Source organism: Phyllobates terribilis, unplaced genomic scaffold, assembly GCF_046119375.1.
Source record: "Phyllobates terribilis strain yellow unplaced genomic scaffold, ASM4611937v1 Scaffold_9__5_contigs__length_417890890, whole genome shotgun sequence".
Taxonomy (NCBI): Eukaryota; Metazoa; Chordata; class Amphibia; order Anura; family Dendrobatidae; genus Phyllobates; species Phyllobates terribilis.
In genome coordinates this window covers 344,437,103-344,458,055 of record NW_027362769.1, presented here as the reverse complement: position 1 = coordinate 344,458,055, position 20,953 = coordinate 344,437,103, and the positions used below count along the sequence as shown (strand labels likewise).

Below are 20,953 nucleotides of genomic sequence, written 5' to 3'. Positions count from 1 at the left end.
GCCGTACTGTCCCAGATTCAGCAGGGGAGAGAACGAGTAATCTCCTATGCCAGCCGAAAACTGCGACCCACCGAAAGGAACCCCGAGAATTACAGCTCATTTAAGCTAGAGTTCCTGGCCGTGGTATGGGCAGTCACCGAGCGCTTTAGGCATTACCTCGCTTCTTCCCGGTTCACCGTATACACGGATAACAACCCGTTGACACACCTGGACACGGCAAGACTCGGTGCCCTGGAGCAGAGGTGGATGGCCCGTCTGTCCAACTACGAGTTCACAATCAAATACCGGGCAGGACGCTCCAATACTAACGCGGATGCCCTGTCCAGGATGCCCAACCTGCCGGACGAAGGAGAAGATCCGGAGGGACTGGAAGAAGTTGAACTCCCTGCATTCCACCGTCATGGGACTATCCAGTATTCCCACCGGGTAAGGGGTAAGCAGGCTGCTACGTTGAACCCCTTACCCCACTACAACTGGGCGGAAACGCAAGACAGCGATCCTGCCGTCCGACTGGTGAAGGAGATGCTGACTCGGCCGGAGGCTCGCCTTGAACCAGACGCTCCGGAGGAAGCCAAACAACTATGGGCGGAGAAGAGTCGACTATTCCTTTACAAGGGGAAGTTGTGCCGCAGAATGGTCAACTCCCGGACGCATGAACTACTCTGGCAAGTAGTGGTGCCACGAAGAGACGCAGCCATGGTGATGGAGGCATACCACGACGGAGCTGGACACTTCGGGTGGAAAAAGCTGGAGTTCCTGCTGCGCGAGCGGTTCCACTGGGTAGGCATGAGGGGAACCATCGAGAAGTGGTGCAGAGACTGTGGCCCGTGCAATCTGAGAAGGAAGGACCGGGCCAGCCAGAAGACTCCCCTGCAGTCCATCGTCACCCGGCAACCGTTGGAACTGGTAGCCTTGGATCATGTAAAACTGACCCCAAGCAGAAGTGGCTACGTCTACGCGTTAACCATCGTGGATCATTACTCCCGGTTCTTGGTTGTCGTCCCCGTCAAGGACTTAACGGCTCAAACAGCAGCTAGAGCCTTCCAGCAGCACTTCTGCCGTCCACACGGGTACCCGGACCAAGTGCTGACGGACCAGGGACCTGCCTTTGAAGCGGAGGTCTTCCAGGAATTCTGCAATCTGTATGGCTGCCGGAAGATAAGGACGACACCCTACCATCCGCAAACTAATGGACTTTGTGAAAAAATGAACCAGGTGGTAATGGATCTTCTAAAAACATTGCCCCTGGAAGAACGCAGTCTGTGGCCTGAGAAGTTGCCCGATCTGGTGGACCTATACAACCACATCCCGGTAGGTTCCACCAACTGTACCCCGGCTTACCTAATGAGGGCGAGACCTGGTAAGTTACCTGTTGACCTGGAAATTGGAGTCCTGACACCTGAGGACACTTCACCAGAAACAGACTGGGACACAGAGAGGCAGCAGCAGTACCGGAGAGTACAAGAGAGCGTGGAGCGAAGTCTCTGTCAGGCTAGGGAAAGACAAGAGAAGACTTACAACCAGTATGCTCCCGCTGTTCCCCTGGTACCCGGAGAGCAGGTCTTGAAGAGGAAAAGACGGCTCCACAAGTTGGATGACCAGTGGGAGAAGGACCCGTACACCGTACTGCCCTCAAGCCACGAGAACCCGAAGGTCTGTACCATCAGTAAAGACGGAGGGGAAACCACAGCCATTGTATCCCGGGACCACCTGAAGAAGTGTCCTGAACAACTGAGGAACCCTGAAGAGGAACAAGAAGACCATCGACCCGTGGGAGAAAGGGAAGATATGGTTAGTACCGTGCTCGGGGACTTCCCTCGGTCTTGGACTCAAGTCAATGGTGCAGTTGTGGTACCCGTACTCACCTTCCTCCAACCATCATCCCAAGAACCTACGGAGCAACGGGTAGAGCTGGAAGAACAGCCGGTCCAGGAGGCAGAAGACTCCACACGAGTAGAACAGGAGAATCAACCCTCTGCTTATAGTGAGCCTGCCGTACCCCTAGTGAGACAAAGAGCCGGTAGACAGCTGCCCAGTTTACCCTTGACAGCTCCTACACCCTGTAGTTCAGGGCCAGACAGTCAGCTCCGTAGGTCCACTAGGGCCACTAGAGGCCAGTTACCCGCACGCTGGAGAATTTGAAGTGTAAAAATAGTTTTATTTATGTTTATCTGTGTATTGTTGCTTGTGTATAATTTTGTGTTTCCAGTTGTTTTTAGGAAACCTTGGTGGATTTACCGGGAATCCTTGTATATAGTTGGAGCGTAACCCAGGATGGACTAGAGACTGTTAAGGACTCGGGGTAGGACAGACCCCTACCTGGTTACGTCTCCCTGTGTTGGTGAAATGGACACCTTTGCTTTTCTTCAAAGACTGCATCCGGTTGCGGACACGCCGTAACCATCTTATGTGTTTTTCTTATAGTATTGTTATTGTTATACTTTGTTATGTTTTTCTAAATGTGTTTAGTCCCGGAGTACTAAATTTCACTAGGGGGGAATGTGGCACCCCAGGGGTCTGGTTTTCCACAGTAATGTAATGTTATGTCTGAGAGCAGGTGGGAGGTCCTTTGGTCAGGGATCCTGTGCATGCCACACCTCCTGCCCAGTCTTGGGAGGGGAAGAACTTCCCCTGTATAAACCCGGGGCTGAGGCAGGGTGAGTCAGACAAGGAGAGTGGAGACAAGAAGCAGCATAGGAAACAGCAGAGTTACAAGGAGTCAGGGGCTGGCAGCTGCAGAGCTCGCCCTGACTAAGAAGATTCTTTACCGGACCCGGAGTCCGAGGCTGTGGGGACTAACTCCTACCCAGCAGCAGAATCCGTCAGGCAGGGGATTTCAGGTCCTCTGGCCCAGAAGCCCGAAGGCACGGTCACACGCGTGGGACCAGCACCGCCATCGTGGAGCGGAAGCCATTAGAAGGCCCCGAGTCACCGGCCATACGGGTGAGCACCACACGGTACACTCAGGGACGTGGGCTACTTACATCAGCTTCTAGCAAGGTAGCCAGAAGAGTACAGTCAGTTTGGGAGGCCTACAACTACGCCTGGCCAGGGGAGATCCCATCTGCTCAAAGACTGACCAGGCCCCGTTTGCTAGCAAGTACTCCGGGAGGGTCTGTCGTTGTTACCAGTAAAGACCCTGAACTACACCGTACCGTCTCTGAGTGGTTCCTGCTACCCCCATCATCCACGTCGGCTGCCCTGAGGCCATACCCCTTCCGTTGGGGGTTATACTATCACGCTGCACAATCCTACCACCGGCCTCAGCGGTCTGCCCTGCAGCAGCAGCTTCCTGGCTGCACTCAACGGGTGGCGTAGTCATCAACTATTTACTACTAATAGACTGCCGTCTAGTTTGACTCCCTGGGCACGGACCGGGTCACCGCCACGAGACTACAACCCTCCACTGATCCGGCTCCGGGTAGGCTCCCGCGTGCGCAACGCAGCGCGACACAGGCCCAGGGGCGCGTCAAGAAAATGAGAAAACCCTTGCCTGGCAATCGAGAAAGATGGTGTCCCATCTTCCCTGAGCAGAGAAATCAGTGAGGGACACGGCGTCCTGCATCCTCACACATTCCACAACAACTCCAGAATGCGACACTCCACAAGATTGAAACCGTTTCCCTACACGAGTGGTAACTCTGCTTCCGGGGTCAGGATAATGGCGGCACTTATGACTGGAGTAGCATAGCATCAGACCTGCTGCATTCCCAGGTGGGAGCACAGAACCACTATTTGTAACAAAGTGCACACAAATCAGAGGGGAGCATTGTCTCTTAAATTCACAGTGCAATTCATTTGTTAGCAGGGGCTGACCCCTACAGCATAACAGGTTATGTTATTACAGGAAGGGGGAGATTATTACAGGGGCCCATAGATCTGACCAACATACTGGTGGAGGCCTCGGTACAAATTTTGCATCGGGCCTGTAGGACTCTAGTTATGCTGCTGTCCATCTGATGTCTGTGCACACAGTACATCACAACAAGTATACAGATAAGCGTATGCTATACTGTGGCTACAGACTTCAGGTGACATAACAGTATTGGGTGTGTTATACTGTGCACAGATATACAGTGTTCTACAGGACCTCATATGCTATAATATACGAATATGTATACATATACTGTATATGTATATATGTCCTGTAGGCTGAGGATCAGTCAGTACAGTGTGCTGTATACTCCTGTCTGCAGTCTCTATCTGACCCTCACTGTGAATTATTGCTGCAGAGCAGACTGAACTTACACACAGAGAGGGTGACTCTGGAGCCAATGACCCTATTGACAGCAAGACCTGATCTGTGTGAGTTCAGACTGATGAAATAAATCAGCCTGAGCAACAGACAGAGAGACTGCAGATAGAAAGATGTTCACAGCACTGTCACTTCTTCATTCTTCACCTCCTGCCTCACCTTGGCCCCATATGCTGACCATCTCCATCTAGTCCCCGGCTCTTTTCTGGCCAGAAGAAGAAGCCGACGCACTGGTGACGTGAGTTTAGCAGACACACTGCACACAGTGTGGGCATGTCTGCAATTCTGGGATGCCTCTTTAAATGTACAATGCCGGCACCCTGTTGTTAAACAGCAGATGGCCAGCGGCCTGAAACTGCTGCTGGGGGACCGGCCCCAGGGGAATCTGCCTCCCAGCCCTCTCCTGTACACAGGAGCCCTTTATATAGTGTACACGTAATACAGGGATCACCAGTGACATTATACACAGGAGCTCTGTATTTAGTGTCAGTGTACAGGTAATACAGTGATCACCCGTGACATTATACACAGGAGCTCTGTGTATAGCGTATAGTATACAGGTAATACTGTGATCACCGGTGACATTATACACAGGAGCTCTGTATATAGTGTACAGGTAATACAGGGACTCACCAGTGATATTATACACAGGAGCTCTGTATATAGTGTATAGTGTACAGGTAATACATTGATCACTGGTGACATTATACACAGGAGCTCTGTATATACTATATAGTGTATAGTGTAAGTGTTCATGTAATACACTAACTCGCCAGTGAACATCTCTAGTTGAGGTCCTTCATCTTTGCTTTTCTTTATCCAGTGTAGACCGCTATCACTTCTTCCAACCAGGACTTGTCTCTGCAGAAAATACCACACAGTTATCTATAGCTGGTCACTTCTTCATCACATTCCCCACTTTTTCCCTGATTTCTACACTACGTCAGATGAAGAAAAAAAGCGACAAACACCCTCCACACTAACAGGACCTCCCATTTATCCTCCCATGTAAGACAGTATCCTCAAAAGTAAATATTACAGCAGTGATGTCCCCTAATTGGCCCCTACAGTAATTATGTCCCTACTTGCCACCATAAACTAATGTACGTACCGCATTCTTACCCCCATATAGTAATCGTCACCCATCCTGGGCCCCTTTATTTAACCCTAGAACGCATGACCATAAAAATCTACACTTTCACATACCTGGGGCCTTTTAGGCCCGTGTGCAAATAACATGGAATAACTAAAACAAAAATAATTTTCAAAGTTTATTTGAAAATTGCAAAGTAAGGATGCATTCCCACTAGCACTGGTGTCTGCCAGGAGGAGATCTGTAATGGATCTGACCTCCTGGTGACCCCAGCATTCCAGCAGCCTTAACTGGAGTTACCAAGAGATCAGATCCATTACGGATCACCTCCTGGCAGACCCCAGCGCCAGTGGGAACGCAGCCTAAGATGTGAATAATTCAAAACATTAATATGTGCAAAAAAAAAAAAAAAGTAACTGAACTGCAAGATGATTTCGGGTTTCTGTTTCCTGTTATTGGTGTCTATACTTCCATCACGGTGCATTGTACTCAGTAATATCACAGATTTTTCTTTCTTAGCTTTATAAGACACCATTGTCGCTTGATTGCAGAAACCAAATACACTATCATAAAGTTGTCGATGTTGATTGTGCTTTATGATGGGAGGAATTTCTCTGCAGTTTTGCTTCATTGTACCAACAAGTGTAAGTTGTTTCTGAAGCAAAAAATTGCCCAGTTCAAGATTGGTGAAGTAGTTGTCCATTGTTATATTTTTTCCAGAATGGAAAATTGGTTTCGCAAGTGTTTTTACTATGTCAGAACATAGGTCTTTCTGGACTGGAGCGTCAACATCTTTGCCACAGTAAATCAGACCATTCATTCCATAATAGCTTGTAGAATCAGACATCCAGAAAATTTTAATACCATATTTAGCAGGTTTGCTGGGCATATACTGAATGAAATTGCAACGTCCCCTAAATGCAAGAAGTTGCTCATCCACTGTCACATAGTCACTAGAATGGTAATGCTTAGTACAGTTCTTGATAAAAAGATGCCAGATGTAGCTAATGGGGGCTAATTTATCTGTTTCCAACCTGACAGGACGAGTTCTCTTGTCATCAAAACGAAGGCTTCTCCGAATATCCTCAAATCTATTGACTGACATTGTAGCTTTGTAATGTGGATCTGAAAAAGGGTTCATAAAGAGTTCTCTGATAGGAACATCGTATGATTTTGCACTCCCTGCCAGAAGAGTAAGGCCAATATAAGCATACAGTTCCTCTTTTGTTATATTTTTCCATGTTTTTTTTCTTCCTGAAGCGATACGTTTTCCTTCTAAGTTAGTACACAAAACTACCTCATCTACAATATCATCTGAAAAAAATTTACAGAACATATCTCTTTTGGACAAGAATTGTGGAATTCCTACAGTTCCTTGAGCAACTCTTACAATATTATGTGATGGGGTTCGTCCAAGAACCTCAGCAGTACTGTTCCAAAAAACATTAGTTTTGGATGTTCTATTTGTACGTTCTGCTGGATCCATTACTTCTTCATCATCTGAAGAATCACTGGACGATGAAGTAGAGACATTAGCTGGTGGCATGTACGCGACATCAGACAAAGAAAGTTCACTACCTTCATCACTATCAAAAAGTATTGCTTCGATTTCTTGGTCAGTCAAACCCCTGGATGTAGACTGTGCCATTGTAACCTTAGAAGTCAGTAAACTAAAATGAAAAAAAAAAAAAGATTACAATCAGGGTTGAACACTCTTTGTTAGTGTGTGTGCTAAGGGTAAAGTGCAGCCCCCCACCTCTCACCTTCAGCAGGTCACCACTTTCTTTTAGGTGCAGTAGAAGCTTTTGGATTTTTGGAACTCAGAAAGTTTATTTTTCAAGAAACAAGAAAGCTGACTCCTTCCTCCAAAATCTCTTCAGCAAGTAGCACACAATGAACAGTGTTCAGGACCTATGATGATGTCAGAGACGCATGACGTTGTGAGGGAGCCTCCTTCCCAAGATCACATGACCATGTAGTCAGGCAGAATTCACACTCTTCATAGCAACAGCAGAGTCATAAAGACTGAGTCAAAGTCTTCCCAAGCAACAGTGAAGACAAAAAGACTTAGGATCACATGTAAACCTAGTACGGGCCTAAAAGGCCCCAGGTATGTGAATATGGGGTATTCACAAAAAAGAGTTGTTATACCGAAATTCCTGTAGCATAAAAATAAATGAACAACTGGAAATGACAAACAACTATATACCTGAGGAATACCTAGAGTTTCAAAATTCTAACTAAAGTAATCTTGCAGAAAATAGAAAACAATTAACAGGGCGGGCCTGCGAGGCCCCAGGTATGCATTCTAGGGTTAATAATGTCTCCCATCCTAGGCCCCTATGTTCCCCCGTCTTGGGCCCCTATGTATCCTCTACCTGTCCTGGGCCCCTATGTATCCCTTATCCTGGGCCTCTATGCATCTCCCCCATCCTGGGCCCTTATGTATCAGCCCATCCTGGGCCTCTATGTATCCCCCCTTATTCTTGGCCTCTATATATCCCAGAAATCCTGGGCCCCTATGTATCCACCCCAACCTGGGCCCCTGTGTATATCCTCATCCTTAGCCCCTATGTATCCTCCCATCCTGGGCGCCTATGTCCACTACCCTGCCCATTCACAGAGGGAAAAAAAGTCTCCTCAGCTTCCTGGCTCCCCAGGAATTTTCTTGCGGCTTCTTATTCGGTGTAGTCGTTAACATGGCCACCGACATCAGAGCCCACGCACGGATGTCAGTGCATGGCGTGTAGCAGTGACATTTAAAGGCCGCTGGCCAGCTGCCATTTCACATCACTGCTATGCGCCGCACACTGACGTCAGCGCCCGGCACATAGCAGTGACGTTCCCGGCGGCCATCTGGACATTAGCTGTATGCGAGTGGCCTCTGATAGAACCGTGGTCATTCTAATGACCACTGTTACTGGTGCGAATCCACAATATCTGGCACAGGGGGAGGATCATTCGGTGCCAGTCCGACGCTGGACACGGGGGAAAAATGTTTAGGGGTCCAGCAACCTAGTTCAGATACCATGACATTACCATCTGCTGGCAGAGGAACTACCTCTGCAACATCTGGCACCTCCCCCATGGCTCACCACAAACTGATCTTACAAAATATAAACAGCACACAGTTACAGCAAATTGAAATATTTATCAGTGTTACTAAAACTAAAAAAGTTTCCTTTGAATTAAAGACACATTAGGATAATTGGAGGCCATTGCAGGATTTAGTCCACTAAGGTTTGGGAGCTGTGCATTGTGTGGTTCAATAACACAACTTTCACCTAAAGATATTTGATAATGAAATTTTAAACAAAGTACAAAATTAAATATATTAAAATATGATCAACAAAAACACTGATCTCTACTGTTCACCATGCACTAATAGTTTGGCTTTGCACATGTCATGTATGGTGTAGGGACTAATATGAATCCAACGCCAGGCTTGAGATTCAGATCTTCTCTGGAAACTCCTGGAGGCGGATAGAAAGTAAATGCTTGAAGAAGTCCAGTAAAAAACAGGAAAAGTTCCATCTTGGCCAAAGCCTCCCCAGCACAAGCTCTTCTTCCTGTAGAAATGGGATTACTGATTTAACCATTTCATGTTAAAAAGATATCTTGGCCCTAACACTTTGAATATTATGCATACTTTCCAACTCTCTCTTAATGTTCGTGAGGCTCCTGGAAAAAAAGGGAGACCTACAGAAAGCTACAAAAAGTTTCATAGCCCCCTGGAAACCACAGATGACTGAAGATTTCCTGTACATCACTCTGAGATGTTTCGTATCCAGACTAAGCCCCAGCGTTCATACAATATTACAAAAATGCTCCATCCGCCACAAGGATGCCAATTCCAGAACTTGTTCTTGAAAAGTGGTGAAAAGTTTGATTTTGATACCCCTCTTTTCCCCAGATATGGCTAAAGCCATTTAAAAATTAATTCTGATCTTCATGAGCTTAAGTACTTGAGAGCAGACAGCATATGAGGACATTTTAAACTACTAGTTCCTACTCTTCTAAGTGTATACATGCTTGCAACAGGAATTTAAAAGAATCATCATGTCAGTGGCATAGCTTGGGTGTGGGGCATACGTCCTGCTGCTGACTATAAGTGGGGCTTGATCAAACAACTCTGCCTTGGTCAAGATATGTAGATAGAGGGCCAGAGTAGCAAACTGAATTTTTGCCCTGGGTGAAGAACAACATAGTGAAGACTTTTGAGAAATGTACTGTAGGTACTGAAAATTATAAAGTGCCCAAGTATATGCTGAGCATCTTAATAAGACCGTAGAACAGTTTTGATTTTTTTTTAGTAGAAAATATGGGATTCAGAAAAAATATGTATTATTTCTTAAAAAAATATAGTCATTCTTTTAGGAAGTGTTTGGGCAGTTGAGTGACATGTAAATGATTTGATTTTGCATCTTAATAGACCTTATTACTTACCTACTGAGAACGGCATAAATGCATCATGTCGGACAAATTTCCCATTTTCATCCAAGAAATGATTTGGATTAAAATCATAGGGAGTTTTCCATTGAGTCTTGTCATAAAGAACTGATGTCAGGAATGGCATAACTTCTGTACCCTTTGAACAATAAATCACCAAATATCTTTTTTTATTATATACATTTCCTTTGAAAAATGTGAAATAATTGAGATGACTGTGGACCCCATAGCTGACCCATTTAATAATAAGTAAACATATAGAGTACTTGTCCTAAAGCTAAAAAAAAATCCATCAGCATAAGGACATTGTTTTTATAAACTCACTTTTGGGATCAGGTAACCCCGGAAATATACATCAGTTGGAGTTGAACGTGACACGTTTAGTGGGACAATATTGCTAAACCTTTGTATTTCATGTATTACTGCATCAGTATAAGGCATTTTCTGCCTATCTTCAACTGTCGGCAGCTGTCCTGGTTTAATATGTGTTTTAATTTCATCCTGTACCCTCTCTGTAAAGCAAAAGAGAAAATATTTTGTTATTTTTTGTACTAGCACAGTTATGCCAATGTATTTACTTGATAGATGATAGGCTTTTACTATGACTTGTACTTCCTATATCAGGGGCAGCTTAAACAAGGATAAGCAGCCAATTTATTGAGTATCCTCACTTGTCTACCTTCTTCCTATTGGTTATCTTTCTTTTTAGCTGTTGTACTATATGTTGTACTATGGGAACTATAGACCAGTAAGCTTAACATCTGTTGTGGGTAAATTGTTTGAAGGATTTCTTAGAGATGCTATTGTAGAATATCTTAATGATAATAACTGTCTAACTCCATATCAACATGGATTCATGAGGGATCGCTCCTGCCAAAGAAACCTGATCGCCTTCTACGAGGAGGTGAGCTCACAGCTGGACTGGGGAGAGTCAGTGGATGTTGTATACCTTGACTTTTCCAAAGCGTTTGATACCGTGCCACACAAAAGGTTGGTATATAAAATGAGAATGCTTGGTCTGGGGGATAATGTGTGCAAGTGGGTAAATAGCTGGCTGAGTGATAGAAAGCAGAGGGTGGTTATCAATGGAGTAAGCTCAGGGTGTGTCAGGGTTACTAGCGGGGTGCCTCAAGGGTCTGTCTTGGGCCCTATATTATTTAATATATTTATTAATGATCAAGTGGAAGGGTTGCATAGTAAAATAGCAATATTTGCAGATGATACTAAACTTTGTAAAGTAGTTAATACAGATGAGGATAGGGCAAAGCTACAGGAGGATTTAGATAAATTGGGGAGTTGGGCCAAAAAATGGCAAATGGGGTTCAATGCCGATAAATGTAAGGTCATGCACATGGGAAAGAAAAACAGCAGTCACCCATACATGTTAAATGGGAAACCGTTGGGGAAATCTGACATGGAGAAGGACCTGGGCGTCTTGGTTAACAGCAAATTAAATTGGAGTGCCCAGTGTCAGGCAGCAGCTGCGAAGGCAAATAGAGTCATGGCATGCATCAGAAGAGGAATAGGGGCATATGATGAGAACATTGTTCTTCCTCTGTATAAAGCGCTGGTGAGGCCGCACTTAGAATATTGTGCACAGTTCTGGGCTCCGGTGCTCAGGAAAGACATATTGGAGCTAGAGAGGGTACAAAGGAGGGCGACTACGGTAATAAAGGGAATGGAGGGACTAGAATACCCAGAGAGGTTGTCAAAATTAGGCCTATTTACGTTGGAAAAGAGAAGGCTTAGGGGACACCTCATAAACATGTATAAATACATCAGGGGGCAGTACAGAGATCTCTCCCATGACCTGTTTATACCAAGGATTGTGACAAAGATGAGGGGGCACACTATGCGTCTGGAGGAAAGGAGGTTCCTGCACCAGCATAGAAGGGGATTCTTTACGGTCAGAGCCGTGAGACTCTGGAACTCTCTGGGAGAGGAAGTGGTGATGTCCAACTCACTTAATGAGTTCAAGAGTAGAGATGAGCGGTGTTCGACTAGAACTGTTCGCCAATCTTCTCAGTCTCTGCGGCATGGCAAGCTGGATGGCAGCGTTCTGCTGCGGTCCTGCCTGTCATGTCAATGTAGCAGAGCTGAACCTGTCGTGGGAACCATGGAAAGGTAAGGATGATGTTGCTTTATTATTTTACTTTTATTGCAGGAGATCGTTGGCTTCAGCTGGAATGGGCGTGATGGAAAGTATGGTTTAATTTAGAACAATAAAGAATAGTGTCTTTATTTCAATTAAAGGACTTTATTCTGGGCGTTTGTGTTTTTTTTAAACTTTGACTATGGGGTTAGTAATGGGGGTGTCTTATAGACGCCTCTCCATTACTAACCTGGGCTTGATGTCAGCTGGCATTATAAGCTGACATCAACCCCAGCCCTATTACCCCACTGCCACCGCTACAGGGCAGTGGGAAGAGCGAGGCTAAGAGCCAGAATTGGCGCATCCTATGGATGCGCCATTTCTGGGGCGGCTGACGGCTGGTGTTTCTAGCCTGGGAGGGGGCCAATATTCATGGCACCCTTCCTGGGCTATTAATATCAGCCCCCAGCTGTCTGCCTATCCTTTGCTAGATATTAAAATAGGGGGGACCCCACGTCATTTTTTTGGGGGTCCCCCATTTTAATAGCTAGTAAAGGCTAGGTATTCAGCTGGGGGCTGATATTAGTAGCCTGGGAAGCTCCGTGGGTATTACCCCCTTCCCAGGCTTCAAACATCTGCCCCAGCCGTCTGCTTAACCTCCGCTAGAGACTAAAATTACGGGGAACCCCACGCCAATTTTTTTTTTAATAAATCCTTTATTTTAACACTAAATGACAAGTACAGTAATCAACACTATCACTGTACTTCTTATATATGTGACTGACATGTTTCTATCTATCTAATCTATGTGTGGTACTCTATTCTTTCTGTTATAAATTGTCGGGTACAGATGCTGAATTGCCGGCCGGCTTTTTTAAAGAGACGGTGCATGAAAACACTATTATTTTTTTTAATAAATCCTTTAACACTAAACGACAAGTACAGTAAGCAACACTGTCACTGTACTTCTTATATATGTGACTGACATGTTTCTATCTATCTAATCTATGTGTGATGCTCTATTCCTTCTTGTCTAAATTGTAGGGTACCGGTGTATGCCGCTGCTGCATTGCCGGCCGGCTTTTTTAAAGAGAGTGTCTTCTGAGCAGTTTGTCAGCTTTTGGACACCTTTGAAGGTGTTTTCTATGTGTTTCTATGTGTTTTTGTTTGCCTGCCATTGGTTTTAACGGTGTTCGACGGTGATCTAAGGTGTTCGACGAACAGTTCCATGAACATCCCGGTGTTCGACGAACCGAACCCGAACACTACGGGGGTGGCTCAGCACTATTCAAGAGAGGCCTGGACACCTTTCTTGAGAACAATAAAATTACATCTTATGCTTAGTGATAGTTAATTAATCCAAGGATTTAATCTGACTGCCAGATTGGAGTCGGGAAGTGAATTTTTCCTCAATGATGTAAATTGGCCTATACCGCATGGTTTTTTTTGCCTTCCCCTGGATCAACGCTGCGGAATAGCTGCAGTGCACAAGAAATAGGCTGAACTGGATGGACGCTTGTCTTTTTTCAGCCTTATAAACTATGTAACTATGTAACTATGTACCTATGCAGCAATTGATTATATACAATAGTATAAGAGGTAACAAAAATTGTCTAAATTCCAAAGACATACTGATAGCGAATTTAGATTGTGAGCCCCAATGGGGACAGTGCCGATATTGTCTGTAAAGTGCTGTGGAATTAATGGCGCTATATAAGTGTGTAAAATAAATAAATAGTCTAAAATGATTTCACTTTTAATTAAATGTATTCAATAACTAAACATGCCTAACTCTTAACTAGGATATATTGTCTAAAACATGGAATGCATAATGCACTTTAGTTTATTTTTTCTATCTGTTTTATTATAATATAGCAGAATTTGGAATAAACACTGATATACAGACCCATTTTAAGGCACAAGGACTCCATGAAAACAAAAGAGAACTTGTGCCAAAGTTATTAAAAAGTTTCAATCAGGTGATGGAGACAAGAAACTATTCAAGTCACTGAATAATCTATAGAGTACGGTTATGTAAATCATCTGTCCAGAGTAAGAAATCTTAGGAAAAATGTGCACAAATTGTGCTATGTTTCCGCGCGTGCACAGTGAAACTAATAACTACACAGCCTCACTTCGCACGCGCGGGAACATAGCGCGTGCGCAGTGAAGCTGGTAACCACACAGCCTCACTGCGCAGGAGCGGGACCAGCAGCCAGACATGTCGAAATGTGCATGCTCCCCATAATAATAGAGCTTGCTGGGAGCAATATTCAAATGCGTGGGCGGCGCCAGCAGTGACTGAATGCGGCGCCACCCATGACTGAATATGAGAATCACACCCTTATGACTGAAAACGGGCAGGTAGGACAAATTATATAAAAGGTTATAAAATCATTATAATACCACCAATTTTAATGAAAAAAGCTTGTTAGTGATGCACATTGCATCACTAACAAAGCAATGGGGGCAGTGTACAAAGTAGCTAGGACATGACAGGTTCCATTTAAGGTAAAAGGACACCATGAAGACAAAGCAGAACTTGTACAAAAGTTAGTAAAAAGTTCCAATCAAGTGATGGAGACAACAAAATATTGATGTTAGGGTATGTGCACGTGATGTGGATTTGAAGCAGAAATTTCCTGAGCGTTTTTGCCTCTCCCTGGCAGAAAAAGACGCATGCGGATTTACATGCGTTTTTTAACATGTTTTTACATGCGTTTTTTTAAGCTGTTTTTGAAGCGTATTTGAACATCAATGAATGATTTTTGTAGCTAAAAAAAGATATTTGGTGGGACATTGCTTAAGACCTTGGATTACCATAGAACTGGGGTGGGTATTTTGGTTTATTTACATTTTTAAAGAATGGGTCTGTTATATTTCAAATAAAGTGTTTACACTGTGTCTGTGTGTTTCTTTACTTTGTTTAGTCATGAAAAGGTCTAATTGACACCTTGACATCGCCAAGCAATAGAGCTGGGTGTCAGCTAGTCCCATTCACCCAATCTTTATTAGACTACTGTGAGCTGATTTTTTTTGTCAGGGAAGGTTCCATGAGGCAAACATTTCCCTGCCCTTAATTAACAGCTCACAGCTGGTTCGTTAGCTGCTATGTCCCCCAATCAGCACTCAACAGCGATTTGAACACAACGTATTTATGTTGTGTCCAAAACGCGGTATTCTAATGTGCACTTTTGTTTTCAGTAAATGTGAATCCACCGTATATAATGACACTTCAATCGGTCAAAATCTGCAGCGGAGACTACAGAAATTGACACGCTGTGGGTGAGTTTGGGTATGTGGCCACGATCAGGAGCCGCTGCAGGTTTGACGCTGCGTGTATATTTAGCGTCAAACCCGCAGCGTCCAGATGTAACAGCATAGTGGATGGGATCTGTAGAAATCCCACGTCCTCTATGTGTGCATCAGAGGCTGAGACTCACCTGTGGACACTGACATGCAGCGCGTCTTTCAGGAAAACAGCATGTCAGTTTCTCTTGCAGAGTCGCTAGTTTCCGCCACAGAAATTTGACCACTAGAAAGTATTGAATGTGGTAATTCGCACGGTTTAGTTAACACATGTGGACAGGGTCGGACTGGGGTGCCTAGGGCCCACCAGGAGAACTGACTCTAGGGGCCCACACTACAGCCCACCATAAACGGTTTTATTACTTGTTATGCTTTTCTATAATGCACTATAGTTACATGATTGGCTGCACTGTGAAGCACTGAGCGGCAGGACTTTCTTCGGACAGTCATTCCGTACTGCCAGAGTCCCTTTAATGGTAATTTGTCACCTTGAAAAACGCTATTTATCTGCAGATATAGGGGTAATCTGCAGGTAAATAGGGTTTAAAGCCTGGTTAGACGGCTTATTGGAAAAGCATTGGCTACACGGAGAAAATTACATTTTATTCTCCCTACTGCCACTCGCTTCCTGTCATAGGATCGGTGCAAGGAGGGAGACATTACAGTCACCGCAAACTACAAAGTGAGCGTGCTGCAATAACGTCCGGCACCTTGATTGTGACACTTCCATGGAGCCCAACCTCAGGCTGAGCTTCATTGAATGACTAACATGGCAGCAGCACCTGGCAATTAGTGCTGAGCGAGCGTGGTCGGATAAGGTGTGATCCCAGCATGCTCGGGTGTTATCCCAGTATCTTGTAGTGCTACTATGCTTGAATCCCCAGGGTAGCATGTTTTGCGGCGTTAGACAGATGCAACACATGCAGGAATTGCCGGTTTGTTAGGTAATCCCTGCATGTGTTGCTTCTGTCTACCGCCGCAAAACATGTTACCGCAGGGACTCGAGCATATTAGCAGAGCACTACAAGATACTCGGATAACACCCGAGCATGCTGGGGTCACACCTTATCCGACCACACTCACTCAGCACTAGTTGCCAGGTGCAGCTACCATGTTAGTCATTCAATGAAGCTCAGCCTGAGGTTGGGCTCCATGGAAGTGTCGCAATCAAGGTGCCGGAAGTTATTGCAGTACGCTCACTTTGTAGTTCGCGGTGACTGTAATGTCTCTTATCCGACCATGCTCACTCAGCACTACTGGCAACCCATCAGCAACCTGCAACTGCGTCACAGGGGGCTGAAGGGAACAGGTGACTGCATGCACCGGCCATTGTGCTATCTAAATGCCGCTGTCAGTGATTGACAAGGGCACTTAAATACTCAAAACAGCAGCAATCAAGGCGAGCTCTGATCACTGCTGTTACAGGCAGACGCCGGCTATGTAACACAGCCGACATCTGCCCGGTATGGAGCAGGCTCAGCTCCTGAACCCGCTCCATACAAGCACATCCCTATTGTGACAGTTATGACAAGGTTAGCAAATTTCACTTGTCTGTTCCTAAATGTGGAAAGACAAATGGAATTCCCTAACACATGTGAAAGATACCTAATAGATTTAGTAAAGGTGCCTCAAGCATATGAATGTTATTACACACCACAATGCACAGTTACATACACGCATCTTACAAAAATACATATTATTACAGATACGCAGACGCACACAAACACATCAGTACATGAATACATCATCTGAACCACCATCAATTGTAATGTCAGGTCAGCCCCATATATCTTTATATCACATAAACCTACAACTCCCAGTATGTAATTAACAATAGAGATACTGGGAGTTGTTATCAGTCATCATCAGACTGCGGACCATACAGGAACCACAGTACTGATGAGACACAGGGAGGATCACAGATGAACATTTACATCCAGGTATCTTACCTGAGACGTCTTCTCTGATTAGAGTTGTTCTCTTTCTTTTCTTCCTCTTGTCCAGACTCCATGATGACTTTTCTCATCCACAGCTCGTCTCTGCAGACTTCCATCTTCTCCGGTCTTCTGCAGCACATCCCGACACGATGCCCTTAAAGATAGCAGTGTCATTATAATGCTCCTGAATAAAAATATCTACACTGAGCCCCTGAATAAACCTAACTCTTACAATGCTCCCTGCATAAAACATGACATACACTCTACCCCTCTTATGGTACCTGCTCTCCACACTGTCCTCTCCTTACCATACTGGACCCCCTCTTCACATTGTCCTCTCACACTGTGTCCCCCCTATACTGCCCAGTCTCTATACTGTGCCCCTTCATCACACTCCCCCCTCCTCAGCATACTGTTCCCCCCATTCTGTGCCCTCACACTGTTTCCCCCAAACTGCCGCATCTCTATACCTTCCCCCACACTACCTAGTCTCTGTGCTGTGTCACCTCACATTTTTCTCCCTCCATACTGTCTCCTCACACTATTCCCCCACTCTTCATACTGTTTCCTCACACATCCCCCTTCCTCATTCTGCTCCTGCACTCATTCCCACCCCTCCGCTGGTTCACCATACTGTTTTTTCACACATCTCCCCATTCTGTCTCCTAAAATTTCTCTCCCCTCTCTCCCCAAATATAATAAATCTTCGGAAGAGCACACAGACATGCAGAAGCGCGCTTACACACACGAAAACAAGCGCACACAGACACATACTAAGGGCTCTTTCACACGTCAGTACATGCGGTGACAGTTTCCACACGTACCAGAGACATTGGTACACGTAGACCCATTCAAATGAATGTTTTTACCTGCTGCACCTCCCGCAAAACGTTCTGCACACTGATGACAGCGCTCTTCCCAAGCACCGGGTGCTGAACGCTGCTCTCATCATAGATCCCTGCTGGCGCTGTGATCAGCAGCAGCAGAGTCAATGATGAGAGTAGTAGTCTACTCCCGCCGTGTAGAACTGTAAAAATAGGAATAAAATAAAAAAATCCTTATACTCACCTCTCCTAAGCGTCACCCGCTGTAATCCATGCATCCATGATGAGGGCAGCGCTCAGCACCCGGCTCTTGGGAACAGCGCTAACTGTACACTGATTCCCAAGCGCCGGTACGTGTCACACGGATGACACACAGGTGGACACTGATATCTCCAGTCCCGTAAATATCAGGACATGTTAAAGAGCCCTAATATACACACACAGATACACATACTCACAGAAATGGGGACACGTACACACGCAGGCAAGCACACACAGAAATGCACACGCAGTCATGCTCAGACACACTCAATCACACACAAAAATGCAGACACGCAGGGAAGTACGCACACACGTGTGAAGACACATATACACACGTAGACATGCAGGCACTCAAATACATACACACAAACACATGCAGGCATATACAGTACACACACGCATGCAGGCATATACACACACACTGTACACACACATGCATGTATATACACACACACATGCATGCATACACACACATGCAGGCATACACACACACACACACGCATGCAGGCATACACACACGCATGCAGGCATACACACACACACACGCATGCAGGCATACACACACATGCAGGCATACACACACATGCAGGCATATACACACACACGCATGCAGGCATATACACACACACGCATGCATGCAGGCATATACACACACGCATGCATGCTGGCATTTACACACACACACACACGCATGCAGGCATATACACACACACGCACACACGCATGCAGGCATATACACACACACGCATGTATGCAGGCATATACACACACGCGCATGCAGGCATACACACACATATACACACACATGCATGTATGCAGGCATACACACACACACATGCATGTATGCAGGCATACACACACACACATGCATGTATGCAGGCATACACACACATGCATGTATGCAGGCATACACACACATGCATGTATGCAGGCATACACACACATGCATGTATGCAGGCATACACACACATGCATGTATGCAGGCACACACACACATGCATGTATGCAGGCATACACACACATGCATGCATGTATGCAGGCATATATACACATGCATGTATGCAGGCATACACACACACACGCATGCATGTATGCAGGCATATATACACACACACAAGCTTGTATGCAGGCATATACACATACATGCATGTATGCAGGCATACACACACATGCATGTATGCAGGCATACACACACATGCATGTATGCAGGCATACACACACATGCATGTATGCAGGCATATATACACATGCATGTATGCAGGCATACACACACACGCATGCATGTATGCAGGCATATATACACATGCATGTATGCAGGCATACACACACACGCATGCATGTATGCAGGCATATATACACACACACAAGCTTGTATGCAGGCATATACACATACATGCATGTATGCAGGCATATACACACACGCATGTATGCAGGCATATACACACACGCGCATGCAGGCATACACACACATGCAGGCATATACACAAACATATACACACACACAGGCATATATATATATATATATATATACAGTTATATGAAAAAGTTTGGGCACCCCTATTAATCTTAAGCTTAATGTTTTATAAAAATTGGTGTTTTTGCAACAGCTATTTCAGTTTGATATATGTAATAACTGTTGGACACAGTAATGTTTCTGCCTTGAAATGAGGTTTATTGTACTAACAGAAAATGTGCAATCTGCATTCAAACAAAATTTGACAGGTGCATAAGTATGGGCACCTCACCAGAAAAGTGACATTAATATTTAGTAGATCCTCCTTTTGCAAAAATAACAGCCTCTAGTCGCTTCCTGTAGCTTTTAATGATTTCCTGGATCCTGGATGAAGGTATTTTTGACCATTCCTCTTTACAAAACAATTCCAGTTCAGTTAAGTTTGATGGTCGCCGAGCATGGACAGCCCTCTTCAAATGATCCCACAGATGTTCAATGATATTCAGGTCTGGGGACTGGGATGGCCATTCCAGAACATTGTAATTGTTCCTCTGCATGAATGCCTGAGTAGATTTGGAGCGGTGTTTTGGATCATTGTCTTGCTGAAAGATCCATCCCCTGCGTAACTTCAACTTTGTCACTGATTCTTGAACATTATTGTCAAGAATCTGCTGATACTGAGTGGAATCCATGCGTCCCTCAACTTTAACAAGATTCCGGGTGCCGGCATTGGCCACACAGCCCCAAAGCATGATGGGACCTCCACCAAATTTTACTGTGGGTAGCAAGCATTTTTCTTGGAATGCTGTGTTTTTTTGCCGCCATGCATAACGCCTTTTTGTATGACCAAACAACTCAATCTTGGTTTCATCAGTCCACAGGACCTTCTTCCAAAAAGAAATTGGCTTCTCCAAATGTGCTTTTGCATACCTCAGCCAACTCTGTTTGTGGCGTGCTTGCAGAAACGGCTTCTTTCGCATCACTCTCCCATACAGCTTCTCCTTGTGCAAAGTGCGTTGTATAGTTGACCGATGCACAGTGACACCATCTGCAGCAAGTTGATGCTGCAGCTCTCTGGAGGTGGTCTGAGGATTGTCCTTGACTGATATCACCATTCTTCTTCTCTGCCTTTCTGATGTTTTTCTTGGCCTGCCAATTCTGGCCTTAACAAGAACTGTCCCTGTGTTCTTCCATTTCCTTACTATGTTCCTCACAGTGGAAACTGACAGGTTCAATCTCTGAGACAGCTTTTTGTATCCTTCCCCTGAACAACTATGTTG

The 20,953-nt window shown here is 45.1% G+C and overlaps 1 protein-coding gene across 1 annotated transcript in view; it reads right to left on the bottom strand.

Moving 5' to 3' along the window:
• Positions 1-8,479: 8,479 nt before the first annotated feature.
• Positions 8,480-20,953, bottom strand: part of LOC141162209 (cytochrome P450 2K4-like) — an 82,871-nt gene continuing 70,397 nt past the window's right edge. The window contains exons 7-9 of the mRNA XM_073648065.1: positions 10,122-10,309; positions 9,795-9,936; positions 8,480-8,917 (exon numbers count right to left, since the gene is read on the bottom strand). Of these exons, the coding sequence (XP_073504166.1) occupies positions 8,730-8,917; positions 9,795-9,936; positions 10,122-10,309 (518 nt within the window). The 3' untranslated portion in view covers positions 8,480-8,729. The remainder of the gene's footprint in view (positions 8,918-9,794; positions 9,937-10,121; positions 10,310-20,953) is intronic.